The 14,937-nt window shown below is 42.1% G+C and overlaps 1 protein-coding gene across 1 annotated transcript in view; it reads right to left on the bottom strand.

Moving 5' to 3' along the window:
• The window catches only part of LMBR1L (limb development membrane protein 1 like), a 122,745-nt gene that overhangs the window by 39,225 nt on the left and 68,583 nt on the right, over positions 1-14,937 (bottom strand). Inside the window, exons 4-7 of the mRNA XM_033937404.1 lie at positions 10,145-10,284; positions 7,892-7,995; positions 7,650-7,776; positions 80-148 (exon numbers count right to left, since the gene is read on the bottom strand). Of these exons, the coding sequence (XP_033793295.1) occupies positions 80-148; positions 7,650-7,776; positions 7,892-7,995; positions 10,145-10,284 (440 nt within the window). The remainder of the gene's footprint in view (positions 1-79; positions 149-7,649; positions 7,777-7,891; positions 7,996-10,144; positions 10,285-14,937) is intronic.

The raw sequence follows: 14,937 nt of genomic DNA, 5'->3' as shown, positions 1-14,937 counted from the left end.
TCTTCAAGGCCCAAATATTACACTCTTGCTAGTAATCATAGAAGACCCACCAAACATCTATTCTAAAACAACAACTTACACAGGAGCAGAAGTACTCCAAAGAGGGAGATGCAGGAATACAGATAAGGCAGGTAATACTCCCACAGATCTGAAACAAGAACAGAAACAGGTCACAAAAAAAAAGTTAGCTGTACTAGGGATTCTTCATAGACAGCAGGACCAATCAGACACAGAGGTCATTATGACCAGTGGCGTAGTAAGGTGGGGGGAAAGATTACTCTGTATGCTGTCTGGGCAGGGGCACCGGCACTTCTCGTCCTCTCTGCCTATCCACCTCTTGAAATCTTCTCAAATTGCGAGTAGCACCTCCTCCCTGCTGCTCACGCAGGCCTTGGCTCTCCTTCTGATGTCAAAGAGAAAGCCAAGGCCAGCACGAGCAGCAGGGATAAGGTGTTGTCAGCCAAGATGTCAAGAGGTAGGCGTCAAGAGGTAGGCGGGCAGGGGGGCACCTCCTTCCCTCACTATGCTACGGATCACGACAGCATCTATTTGGATCCGCTGGGGGGGGGGGGCAGGAGCAATCAGCAGCACTTCCCATTGGCTCCCATGTCTGCCTGAAGTTGGAGGCACAGCTTTATGGTAGATTTGGGGCTCCGTCCCAAGTTTTTGCCTTAGGCTCTAGCACAGGGGTGTCAAACTCAAATCACATAAGGGGCCGAAATCTAAAAGACAGGCTAAGTCGTGGGCTGAATTTTTTATTAAGATACTTAGTCTTAGGCCGGCAGATTTTTCAGCGTGATGGCAACATTGGACCAATGCGGGAGGAAGACATGCTTGGCTGTGAGAAGGGGAAGTTCGGGAGCACTACTGCAGGCCACATAAGACAGCCAGGTGGGCTAGATTCAGCCTGCGGGCCTTGTGTTTGACACATGTGCTCTAGCATGTCTACCACCATCCATGCCCCAAAAGGCCTAGAAAGCATTTTGAGTATGCGCAAGCGTTCCTGTCTATGCCTCACTTGATCAGAAGACATAAGAGGGATTGTGAAACTTTAAGTTATTCTACTGACCAGAGAGCCCCCAGTGTAGGGAAGTAACCTTGTCTTTCTGTGGATAAGCAGGAACTACATTGGCCACACATGGATGACTCCTAAGCCAAGAGCACAAGGGTGGATGGTATTCTGAATGTTGATATGCAACTCAGCAGCTGTTGCTTTGGCAACTTGAAGTTAGGCAAAAGTAAAGTTCTGGAAGACACTCTGGCCAAAGGAGCTGTTGGTTCTGGAGGACTGACCCAAGCAATGGCTGTCTGTAAGCAGCTTTGCAGAAGTTGGTCATGGTTTAAGAGCAGAGAACAGCTATGGAAACGGTCATCATCCACAATCTGTCATTTTGGTAGAATTCAATATAAACAGAGGCCCAGTGGCGTACCAAGGGCAGCGTGGTGGGGGCGATTCACCCCACGTGCAGATCATAAGGAGGGTGCTCTAGTTCCTTCCCAAGGATAGAGAGAGAGAGGAGTGAAGCTGGTCTGAATCATGTAAAAAAGGAAAGGGGGGGGAGCATGTGCTAGATGGAAGTGGTGAGAGGGCAGACACAGGATGGAAGAAAATGAAGAGAAGATGAGGAAAGTAAAAACCAGAGAGACAGCAAAGGTAGAAAAATATATATATATTTTTTGCTTTAGGATAAAGAAGTATTGCAGCTGTTGATAAACGTTTATAAATGGAAACTGGAAATAAAGTGATCTTTTTATTGGACTAATTTTAATACATTTTTGACTAACTTTCAGAGACCAAACCCCACTTTCTCAGATCAGAACAGGATACCTTAACAGTAGTAGGCTGTACTGACCTGAGGAAGGAGGTTTTGGCCTCTGAAAACTAATTGAAAAATGTATTCGTTCAGTTAGAAAAAATTAAAATTATGAAGTCTTACTTTAAGAAAAAAAGAATTTGTGGAGGCACGCTTCATCTTTCCAGATGTCTCCAGAGCAAAACAAGCTAGACAAAAAAAAAATTTTTGCAGTTAAAGCCTAGAGTTTTGGCTTTGGAGGCAACTTTTTTCTGAAGTTTCCTTCCAGATGTTTGGTTTCCTTTTCAGATAAAGGCTACATTTTATTTGAACCAGATCAGCTGGAGAGACTTATCTTAGATAGAGAAGCTAAGTAATCTGTTCTGTTATAATGTGAAGAATTCTCCTTTTTTCTTCTCTCCTTTCATAATTGGTTTCTGTAATAAGTGCTGTTAATGTACCTTAATAAACTCAATTAAAAAAAAAAAGAAAAATGTATTAGTCCAATAAAATGGTATCTTATTTTCCATTTTTTGTTCCTATTTGTTAATTTTTTAAATGATGATTGTTATTGCTCAGGTTTTTTTTCAAAATTTACATCTGCTGTCATTGTTTGTGGTGCTGCATTGTATGCAGAGTCTGGCTTCTTGGTGGTTTAGTTTAACTTTGGTCTACATATTTCTATTTCTAGTTTGTGATTACTTATCTGTGTTCTATGTGTATGAAAAAGAGATATGGGGTTTTTTTTTAGCACCGACTGTGCAGGATTAATCTGTACTAAATCTGGTTTGTATAGTTTTACAATGGGTATACTGATGTTCTAATGCTCACTACAATGTTTAAGGTGCTGCCTTTTCCTAGGTACACCCTTGTGTGACTCATGGATTATTACTAAAAATAATTATTTCATATAGAGAAGTGTTAAAAAATTATCTGTCCCGGGTGTCACATACACTATGTACACCACTGTAGAGGTCCATGCAGAAGAGGGTTGTTTGCTGATAGCAAGACCAAATCTCAACTGAGATCAAAAGACAGGAAAGACTAGAAGCTCTCCTGTGAGGCTGTATTGCTCAAAAGAGGAACAGTGCAGGTTTAGAGCAGAGGTGGGCTACCACAGTCCTTGAGGGTTGCAACCCAGTTGGGTTCTCAGGATTTGTCCAATGAATATACATGATATTTATTTGCTTACAGTAGAAGTAGTGCATGCAAATAGATCTCATGCATATTCATTGGGGAAATTCTGACAACCTGGCTGGGTTGCAACCCTCGAGGATAGAGGTTGCCAACCCCTGGTTTAGGGTATGTACCCATTCTTTTGCTGTATTCTGTGGTAAAGGGGAGAAGGTGAAGGTACTAAGAGTGGGAAGATGTGAACTCTTGCTTTGAGGGAGACCCTATCAAGGTGAAACTGAGTAATGTAGATAATAAACCACAGCCCTGTCTGTCCAAATTAAATTGTAAGCTCTTCTGAGCAGGGACCGTCTTATTGAATATTAAATGTACAGCGCTGTGTACTCAAATGTTAAATAATAGTAGTAGTAGCTTGTAATTGGCTACTGTGATAAACAGATGTGATGGTGATAGAAAATGCAACTTTTCAGAAAGCATTCATGAGCAAGGACATGCCCATAGGTTCAAAAAGGGCTTAAAAACTGGGCAAGTAGCACACCAAGGTCCCATAAAGAAGGGATGTCGAGCGGGAGAGTGATGGGGTTATTATAGGTTTGACAGAGATTGGTAGCCCACCAATGGGAGTATAGCTGCACTTAAATAGACATGGATGGTGTTGGATTCTAGTCCAGAGTTCGACAAATGGAGCAGTGGTTGGATCTATAGCCTCAGCACCCTGGGGTTGTGGGTTCAAGCCCCGCGCTGCTCCTTGTGACCCTGGACAAGTCGCTCAATTCTCCATAGCCCCAGGTACGTTAGATAGCTTGTGAGCCCACCGGGACAGATAGAGAAAATGCTCGAGTACCTGATTGTAAAACCGCTTAGATAAACCTTGATAGGCAGTATAGAAAACACCTAATAAACTTGAATAAAACTTAATAAAGATGTAGGGCAGGTAGGGAGATTAAAGCAGAGCTTTTGCCATTTAACATTTCTAGTCAAAGAATATCCAAGTTCTAGCAGTACCTCCCACACATCTAGTGTTACTAAGAGTGGAGATATGGTGCCTTTCCATATCTGTGCTGAAAAGGGCAATGTTTTGAAGGCCAGGATGAGGAATGCATTCATTCATTCAATTTTCTATACTGTTTTCCCCAGGGAGCTCAGAATTTTCTCTCTGTTCACATGTTCATAAATCATTTTCTAGGAACGATTATATTTTTGTTTCAGATAAGCTTGTATAACAGGTCAGAACAGCTACCATAGATCCAATTATTCTATCAGATCACAGTGGAGTATGGATAGAATTTGAATTGGAGGAACAAAATGGAAAGAGACCTGTTTGGAGATTCAATAATACACTGCTAGAGGACACAAAATTTATTGAAGAATTTAATATAAAGATGGAGGAATATTTCCAATTAAAAACTCTTCAGAAGATATCTCATTGGAAACTTTATGGGATGCTTTTAAAGCTATAATGAGAAACAATCCTAAATACTGCAACTAACTAGCAGTGCACTTTAGTGTTAATAGCCCTGAAGATTAAAGGGGCTATGGCCTCAGAATCGGAGCCTACGCATCGCAATAGCAGTCACAGGCTAAGAATAGTCTGCGTAGTATACTCGCTCCTGCTCCAATCATCGGCCAACACCAATGCAAAATTTTTTTTAAAGAATTTTCAAAAGCATATAAATCTACTTTTCAAAAGCATATAAATCTACCACCCCATATGTTTATATGAAGTAAGTGCAAGCCATAATGTAAAGAAACAAAGACCAAAAAAGCAACTTAGCTTTATAGCTGATTTGTCTTTACAGGAAGTAACGGTCACTAGTGTTCGTATGCCGACGTGGGCAGCGTTTCGCGGAGTTTTATTGTTTTAAGTCATCCGCTGCGTCAGGGCCACTAGGACATTCAAAAAGTCAAGGCTTCATGCTTTAGTTAGTTTCCATGAACTCTGCCTGGTCCTCGGAAGTAGGGCAGGCTTGCTGGATTTCCATTTCCATGAAATCCTCTGGAGCAGGAAAGTTGGAAGTAGGGCAACTTTCTTCTACTTCCTGCATGAGCCAATCTAATACTTCAGAGTCTGCTTGCTTTCTCCAAGGCTCCTGCCTTGCTCATCCTACTGGAGTGCTTCTGCCACGTCACTCTCTATTCCTATGCACTCTCTATGCTTTTAAAGCTACCATGAGAGGGAATATAATTTCATATTCGGCTCACGTTAACACTCAATCAAAAAAAAGATTTCATTGATCTTGAGGAAAAGATTAAAGAATTAGAAGCAAAATTAACGGTAAAATGGGAACATGATACATTTCAGTCCCTATTAAAAGCTAAATATAAATATAATGAGACCTCTTCTAAATGGGCTAGGAAGGAATTATTTACTCAAAAGGCTTTGTATTATGGGAACTCGAATATAGCAGGAAGATTACTAGCTAATTATTTAAAAGCATAAAAAAGGAAAGTAAAAATTGTGGCTATTACAGATGAAAATGGGGTTACTTATTCTCAAATTTATGATATATTAAAACAGTTTTTGAAATATTATAAAACTTTGTATTCCTCTGAGCTTTACTCAAATAAAGAACTTGATGGTTTAGAGTTTTTAAATTTAATTGAGGGTCCTAAAATTCCCGAGCATATAAAAGGATCTCTTGATGCACCTATCACGTTGAAGGAGATTCAAGCAGCATTGAAGTCCCTTAGAGTTGGATCCACTCCAGGAGGGGATGGATACACTGTGGAGTTTTATAAATCATTTCAAAATATATTAATGCCTCATTTATTAAAATTATATCAAGTTCAACTGAATAAAGGCTGTATTTCAGGTACTATGGCAGAATCTTTGACTATAGTTTTGCCGAGGCCAAATAAAGATCCTTTATTGGTTTCAAACTACAGGCCAATATCTTTGAAAAATGTTGATGGAAAACTGTTGGCTAAGTTATTGGCCATACGCTTGGCTATGGCTCTCCCTTATATTATAGGTATGCACCAAACTGGATTTGTTGCTCAGACATTCCTCACATAACACTAGATTGGCTCTCCATATGTTGACATTAACAAAATCCATGGAGGATCCAGCATTCTCTGTATCTTTGGATGCGGAGAAGGCATTTGATCGAGTAGAATGGACTTTTATGTACCAAGTAATGAATTGGTTTAGAGTGGGTTCTGGATTTATACAAATGATCAAAGCTTTGTATAATTCTCCTTTGGCCAGATTATATATAAATAATTCTTTTTCAGATGGTTTTCATCTGAAGAGGAGTCAGGCAGGGGTGTCCTTTATCTTCTCTGTTATTTGATATTATATTGGAATTTTTATCATTGGTTATTCAACAAGCAGAGGAGATTCGGGGTATTCCTTATGCTGTTCGGGGATACAAAGTATCTGCATATACAGATGATATTTTGCTTCATTTGAGAAATCCTGAATCTACTATTCCACATTTATTGGACCTGATCGAAAGATTTGGAAAGTTTTCAGGATATAAAATAAATTGGAATAAATCAGAAATCCTTCCACTTAATATACACTCTCAAAAAGGTTTGTTTGATCAGTTCCCTTTTCTCTGGAAAGAAGAGGGTATGAAATATTTATGAAAATGGATTTACAAGTCACTGGAAGAAACAATAAAAATAAAGGAAAAAAATGTATTATTAAAGGTTACAGAAATGTGTGAGCAATGGAATCCGTTACATTTATCTTGGTGGGGGAGAGTTCAAACATTGAAAATGATGATTTTTCCTGTGATGTGTTATCAAATGGGAATGTTACCAATTTATTTTCACAGTTCTTTTTACAAAAAGTTGAATAGTATTCTTATCAAATTTATTTGGATGGGCAAAACTGCTAGAATAGCTTTAGTATCTTTACAAAAATCAATTGAGGAGGGAGGAGTAAATTTTCCAAATTTCTATAGGCATCATCAGGCCTATATCAATAAGTGACTTGCCCAGGGTTGCTAGAAGCAGAGTGGGTTTAAACCCTTTAGCTTATTATTATTTCTATGGCTAAGAAGAGGCCTTTGAGAGTTAAGCAGCAATCTGTACCCCCTGTATCCCCGATTAGCTTGTTTTATATCTACTCACATTTTAGAATAGTTTACCTTGTGGTAAAATGTCCAGAGTTTCCTCTGGTAGAGACCTTTCCTGCTGTACAGTGGACGGGGTAAATTTGGATTAGCTCCTCAGTGTCAGCTTTAAAGGACAGGAAACTTACACTTGCCAAGGATAGAAAGGAACTATAAGAGGATAATCTGGACTGTGTCCTGCTTCAGTTTTTGTATAAATTTTGGCTATTATGGGCTTGGGTTGGGGGAGGGAGGGGTGATTATCTAATACCCAGCAATAGTTAACGTAGGCCTCTTAGAAACTGAAAGGACATCACAGATTGTGGTGGGTGGGGGAGGGAAGGACCCAACAGACATTGCTGGGACCACCTGAACATGCCCACAAGGAGAAGATCTCATCTGATACTGCTGTGGCATCACTACTTGCGTGGCTGATTCTACTCGGTTTGTCCATGGAGAACTTGTACTAGAAGCCCTTAACTTTTCCTATTGAGCTGGGGTGGGGGTGGGGGGTTATACTGAGCCTGCAATTCTTCTCCTATCCCTGCCCCTTTATCCTATCTCCATGTCCAATTCTTTTCTCCTCCTGTTATTGGGAATGGTGGGTGGGTGTCATCTCATAGTCCAAGACTCCTTCTGCTTCTCTGACCCGGGTACCCACCATACAAGGATTCTCTGCTGGCCGCACTGTCATCCACCATTGCCGATACCACCCACATAATCCCCAAGAGGAGAAGAGTCAGCAGTAGTAGTACGACAAAAGTCTCGTAGACACGGGCCATGATCCCCTGCAGGGCAAGGAGAGAGGATGTCACAGTGTGATCTTAGAAAAAAAACAAACAAACCCCCAAAAAATAACCCCTCCCCCCCACATCTCACAAGTCATACTGTACCAATCCATACCTTCTTGGAGCCTGCAAATCCTTCAGCCTCCGTGAAGAAATAAGCAAATGGCATGAGGAAGATGAGGGAAAGGTTGGAGAAGAGAAAGATCAAATTCCATAGTCCTAAGAAGATGGGATGGTGGGGGGAGGGGAAAAAAACAACATATCAGGGATGTACGCAGTAAGCAGCTTCCAGTATATCAATGCAGGCAGCTACAGAGTGGCATCAAGGAGCCCCATGTCATATCCTAGAAAAGGAAAGGACCTGTGTTCCACGCATAAACTGAGAAACTCCAAAACAAAGTGGAACTGTAGCTTCTGGATCTCACAGAAACAGATAAATGAATGCAAAGTTTATTAAATATACTTAAAATATTGAAATCATTAAAATTTGCATAGATACATGGGTCAAGTCAATCCAAAGCTAGCTGATTCTTTTTAGTGTGTCTCTTTCAAACTGGCAAAGTCCCAGTTCTAGGATGGTCTCTGAGGTAGTATAAGTAGAAATCTTTGGTTAGATATGCTACACTTTCAATTGTTCTCTACATTGCTCTCCACATTTGTTATCAGGACCCCCTGATGAAGGTTTACCGAAACACAGACTGTGTTGGGTCCAACCATCTGGCACAACTGGCTTTGGATTGACGTATCAATAACTCAGAAATAGTGAACTTCCCACTAATGATTAACAATAAACACATTCACAGAGGTCGTGTAGAAGGTGTGAAAAACTAAAACATGAGTCAGAAGGGGCTCTTACCTGGAGGAAAAGCCTCAACCAAAGCCCTCCCACCACCACAGCTGTGGCTGAGGTGTTCAGGCAGAGAACCTCATCGGCATAAAATCCTCCCAGAGGGCCAAATATGGCTCTATGTTGTACAAATATAGCACAAAATCTATAAATATGTCGCCAGGTGGTCACAACCATGTAAGCTGACTCAAAGAAATTTATCTTTTGTCATTAGCTCGATCGGAACACCAACGATGGCCAGCGTTTCACATAGTGCTGCCTCAGGGTGTATCCTATCTTTTGTGGAAGGAGACACAATTCTTGTGTTCCATTTTGAAAGCAGCACTAAGTGAAACGCTGGCCATCGTTGGTGTTCCGATCGAGCTAATGACAAAAGATAAGTTTCTTTGAGTCAGCTTACATGGTTGTGACCACCTGGCGACATATTTATAAATTTTGTGCTATATTTGCACAACATAGAGCCATATTTGGCCCTCTGGGAGGATTTTATGCCGATGAGGTTCTCTGCCTGAATACCTCAGCCATAGCTGTGGTGGTGGGAGGGCTTTGGCTGAGGCTTTTCCTCCTGGTAGAGCTCCTTCTGACTCATGTTTTAGTTTTTCACACTTTCTACACGACCTCGGTGAATGTGTATATTGTTAATTTTGGATTGACGTGGCCCATGTATCTATGTGAATTTTAATATTTGAATATTTTAAATATATTCATCAATGTCATATCTTACCGGCTATCTGGAAGGTATCTGGGCCTGGGTTCAAGTATTATCTTTATTTCATGTACCACTAAATTCTAAAAGGCTTGATATTCAGCGTTTTGCTGACCGACACCGGCATTAAACCCAAAAATTCAATGCTGGGCCAGTTCTGGGCACTGGCATTGAACTTGTGGTTTTTCAGAGTCAACCAACACATAGCTGGTTAAGTATGATATTTAGCACTTAACTAGTTGTAGTTTACTGCATAAAGCCAGGACTGACTTATGTCGTTATCCTGGACTGCTGACTCTGCCCCAGAATACCCCAAATAACTAGTTTTGAGTTCAGCACTAACTAGTTCAGAGCTGTTGAAAATGACCAGATAGCCCTAAATAGGCAATTTAACCAGTCAAGAGCCATTGCTGGCTGGTTAAATAGCATAGAATATCGACCCAAAAATATCTATGCAGTACGTAAACAATCAAATGGAGGGGTGAAGGGGGGGGGGTGGAGATCAACAATAGAAAAGTATGACAATGGAAATAGCTATAGTAGGAGACCTATAGTAAAGATCCATATTTAGACCGTCAGACCCATGGGCCAAACAGTACAAATAATTTAAACAAATAAAACCTTAGGAAAAACAGTTAAGGGTATTAGAGTGTTTCTGGGTGCTACATCAGTTGCAAGCTCTACTATAAGGTAGTCTAATTCTTGAAACGCTAAAAGGTAAACAGTAAGTTTGGGTCCTATCTCTAGAATAAGTTCCGCTCTCTGTGGGCTCACAGAATAGAGGAATCTGAGGTAGTCTGAAAGCGAAAGCTCACCATGGATGAGAGAGCCATTCAGCCACTGAATGTAGTAGTTCTGGGGCAGGGAAAGCAGCACCTCGTTACTGATGATGGAGAACGGAAGGAGAAGAACAGCCCCCAAGGACACAGCCAGCGTGAAGGTACACATCCCGAGCCTGCAATGAATCCAGAGTAGGCCCCAGTGAGAAACTCAGAACCAAGAGTGCACGCACACCACACCTGCTCCCCAGATCAAGAGAAGCTCATGTCAAGATTTTTAATTATTTATACACACGTGCACACACACCATACCTGCTCCCCATATCAAGACGCTCATGTCAATATTTTTAATTATTTATACACACGTGCACACACCACACCTGCTCCCCATATCGAGACGCTCATGTCAAGATTTTTAATTATTTATACACACGTGCACACACACCACACCTGCTTCCCATATCAAGAGAAGACCATGTCAAGATTTTTTTTTTTTTTAGGAAAAATGATTTTATTATCAATTTAGTGATCAAAATGTGTCTGTTTTAAGAATTTATATCTGCTGTCTATATTTTGTACTATATTTGTCTATTTTTCTATAGTTACTGAGGTGAAATTGCATATTTTATTTAAAGTAATGTTTATTAAACCAGTATGTCAACACAAAAAATACAGAAGTCAAGAGTATTTTGTTAAGCCACAATACCACCCCAAACCCCAAACCCTCCCAATCACCCCCCCCCACCCCATCTGGGCAGCAGCAGCGGAAGCAAACATTCCCAAGTGAAAACTGTCAACATAGGGGTAATACTCAAGTCATACATCCCAAAGTTGTCGTTGGACAAAAGAAGTAAAGGTCAAACTAAAAGGGTACCAGCATTGACGGAACAACCGACCCCTTTTTGCTGCCATGTCCACAATGTCTTTTCGTTCCAGTAACATTTGCTGTAACATTAATGTTCTCCACTGTTGAATAGAAGGTGGTTGACTGCCCATGAGTACAGTCTTCCTAATGAAAATCGCACACCCCGGTCTAGGTGGATGAAAACGGATTTGTAAAGTGAAAAGAAAACTGGGGTGCATCCTCCAGGAACATCCCCAAAGTTGAGCCACCATAGACACCAATCGCAACCAGAATGCAGATACCAAAGGGCAAGTCCAAAACATGTGTCCGAAAGATGCCATAGGGTGCGCGCATTTTCCACAACAATGTCCCGTGCTAATCCCCATTACCTGAGCTCTCTTAGGTGGATAGAAAGCTCGCAACAAGAACTTGTAATTGCGCTCCTTCTCCACCGAGGACAGTGTAGGATCATTCCCCAAACGAATGCCCCTCCGTAGCATATCATCAGAGATAGGCACTTGAAGGTCAGCCGACCATTTCTGGGCTAGGGCAATGAAGTCCAGTTCTCCGGAAAGGTCCTGTAAGAACCTATGATAAATTTTCAACTGTATAGGGTCCTGTGCAGTAAGACAAAGAGCTTCCTGTAAACTGTTTTGCACATTCTCTCTCAATGGCACTGAGGTCAAAGTCTGCAAATAATGTTGAAGTTGTCGGTAAGCAAACCAGTCCACAGGGGAAAGATGGAACTGAGTCTGTAGTTCAGCAAAAGAGGCAGGAAGACCCGTATCCCGGACCACCTGAGATACGTAGTGGAGACCCACAGAGGTCCAACGCCGGAAAACTGCAGAGTCCAAGCCAGGTAAGAATTCTCCGTTACCAGCAACGGGGAGACAAGGTGTTGCACTGGGGGAAATTTTCAACAACCTACACAACATTTTCCAAGCCTTACGCATGACAGGCAAAAAGGGGTGTGATTGTAACAATGGCAAATCAGGTAAATGGCGAGCATGTAAAAGATAGCTGAAGTGATAAGGTCTAAAAGAGAAACATTCATTCTCACGCAAGGAAAAACAGGTAGAATTACAAAACCAGTCATGGATATGCCTTAGTTGACATGCATCTTGAAACACTTAGCAGACCCAACCCCCCCTGAGTTCTTGGCAACATCAACTTGGACAACGCTATCCTAGCCCGTTTCCCCTGCCACAAGTATGCGGAAAGGTGAGAGTTGTGTTGTGCCAAGTGTGTTGGTGTTAGCATAATAGGCAACATTTGCAATACATATAACCATTGTGGTAATATCATCATATTGTATAGGGCAATTCGGCCAGAAAGGGACAAGGGAAGTCTCCTCCAATTGTAAAGGGTAGTCGCTGTACGACGGAGTAAGGGCGAAACATTAATAAAGTAAAGCCTGTCCAGGTCCTGAGGGATAACCACCCCCAAGTACGTCAATTGGGAAGGGGCCCACTTTAAAGAAAAATCTCCCTGCCATGTCTGACGCACTTCAGGCGAAGTTGGCAGTGCCAAGGACTTCTGCTTATTAAGAACTAAACCTGAGTAGAGATGAAATTCATCCAGAAGTTCCAAAGCTCGCTGCAATGAACGTTGGGGAGAGCCCAAAGTAAGCAGAAGGTCGTCCGCAAATGCCAACACCCGCAACTGAGATGAACCCTCTGGCAACCCTACAATTTCATCATCCCTCTGAAGTGTATGTAGCAAGGGGTCTAGGTACAACAGAAAAAGAAGTGGGGACAATGGACATCCCTGTCGCGTCCCCTTGCCCACCTGAAAAGAAGGAGAGCGCACCCCATTAACCAATATGGATGCAGTGGGTCCTGAATAAAGTGTACGGATCAGCGCCAGGTAACTATCAGGGAGCCCTATATGTTGCAGGACCTGAAACAAATAATGCCAATGAACCTTATCAAAGGCTTTTGCCGCATCTAACCCAACCAGTAAACCAGGAGAATGAGCCTGTTGGGCTCTAGAAAAGGCCAGTAACACACGACGAACATTAAGTACCGATTGGCGTGTGCGAACAAAGCCCACCTGTTCAGGCACAATGATAGTAGGTAACAAGGGCGCCAGCCTATCCGCCAAAACACGAGCTAAAATCTTTATGTCAACATTCAACAGTGATATCGGTCGATACGATTCTATATCAGTGGGCGATTTAGATGGTTTTGGAATTAGAGTAATCAGGGCATCGTTCGCATAACTCGGGAATTTACCTCGATTCTGGACCGCTGTATAGTAATTCAAGAGAGACCCCCCCTATAGATAAAGATAAGATCTTAAAAAACTCCGGGGAGTATCCGTCCGGCCCGGGGGCTGTACAAGGTTTCAATTTCTTAATCGCCTGCAGCACCTCCTGGAGTTGTAAAGCTCTATCCAACCGTGAGATCTGGGCCGCTGATAATCTAGGCATCCCGCATCTTCCAAGTAATCACACACATCTGGGCCTGTATAAGGACCCGGGGAGGCGTAGAAAGCCTCAAAGTAATTTTTAAAACTAGCCGATATATCCACCGCTGAAGTCAACGTCTTCCCCGATCTCTCTTTTATCATAGAAATATATCTAGATCCCTTCCAGCTTTTAGCTACAGACGCTAACAACTTCCCGGTTTTATTACCATATTTATAAAATTGAAATTTACGAAAAAACAGCAATTTCTTTGTACGTTCATGTATAAGGGAATTTAACTCGGCCAGAACTGTGTTATACACTTCCTTATTTGCCACTGAGGGGGTGTTCAACAAATCACGTTTTAATTGCACCGATTGTTTTTCGAGCTGTACTATACGATGTGCAATTCGTCGGGTCCGAGAGGCAACATATGCAATCACATCCCCACGTAACACTGCCTTTGCTGCATCCCAAAACAATATAGGTTGATCTATATGTGGAGCATTAAAGGAACAATAGTCATCCCATTTTCCGGACAGAAATTCCCGGAAGTGAGAATCATTATACAAATACGAAGGAAATCTCCATCCTGACCCCGGACCCACAGGACCTCCCACCGCAACATCTAGCCAAATCATATGATGATCTGATATCTCAAGAGGGCCAATTGTTGCCTCAGAGACCCGAGCAAACAGATGTTCAGAAATTAAGGTGTAATCAATTCTGGAAAAAGAACCATGTGCTCTAGACTGGTGTGTATAATCTCTTTCAGTGGGGTGAAGCAACCTACAAGGGTCCACCAACCCCAAAGCTCGACAAAGATAAGGAATGCCCTTCGTTTGTTTCACATTCGTAGTTCCTGTTCCCCCAGAGCGGTCCACGCCCGAGTCTAATACTTGATTCAAGTCGCCCACCAATATTAGTGGGTCACCAGAATTCTGTAAACAAATATTAACCAGATTTTGAAAGAAAGAATGTTGATACCCATTAGGGCTGTATCCCACCAGTAACCTAAAAGATCCACCCGGTCCATTCACCTGTACCAACAGATATCGGCCCTGGGGATCACGTCTCAGGACCTGGACAGTGCATGGTAAGCCCTTCCTAATCAATATGGCCACCCCTGCCCTCTTCCCTGGTGAAGATGCATAGTATAAATCCCCAACCCAACCTCTCCGAAGTTTCCGGTGTTCTAAATCCGTGAGTCTAGTCTCCTGTAGACAAGCTATATCGGCCGAGTGATGTTTCAATTGAGATAAAATTTTTGTACGTTTGGCAGGAGATGTAATTCCCGATACATTCCAAGAAAGTATACGTAACATCCGATCACCCATACCTCTCCCCACCCTTCATATCATAGCAAAGAGACCCTCCGGTAAAAGGTGTCCCAGGGCGCCCAGCCTCACCCCAAGACTCCACATTCACACTCCATTCAAACAATGCACATAACCCTGAAAAAGTAGACCCCAAATAACAAATAGAAAGGAACACAGAATGCCCTAGTAGTACCGCTGCCGCCACCCAGAAATACCCCTTCCCCCCATACCCCCCAACATTCCCAACAGCCCCCATCAT

This window comes from Geotrypetes seraphini, chromosome 3 (genome assembly GCF_902459505.1).
Source record: "Geotrypetes seraphini chromosome 3, aGeoSer1.1, whole genome shotgun sequence".
NCBI classification, from domain to species: Eukaryota; Metazoa; Chordata; class Amphibia; order Gymnophiona; family Dermophiidae; genus Geotrypetes; species Geotrypetes seraphini.
Note: the sequence above shows the minus strand (reverse complement) of the source record. Positions and strands in the feature narration are given on the sequence as shown.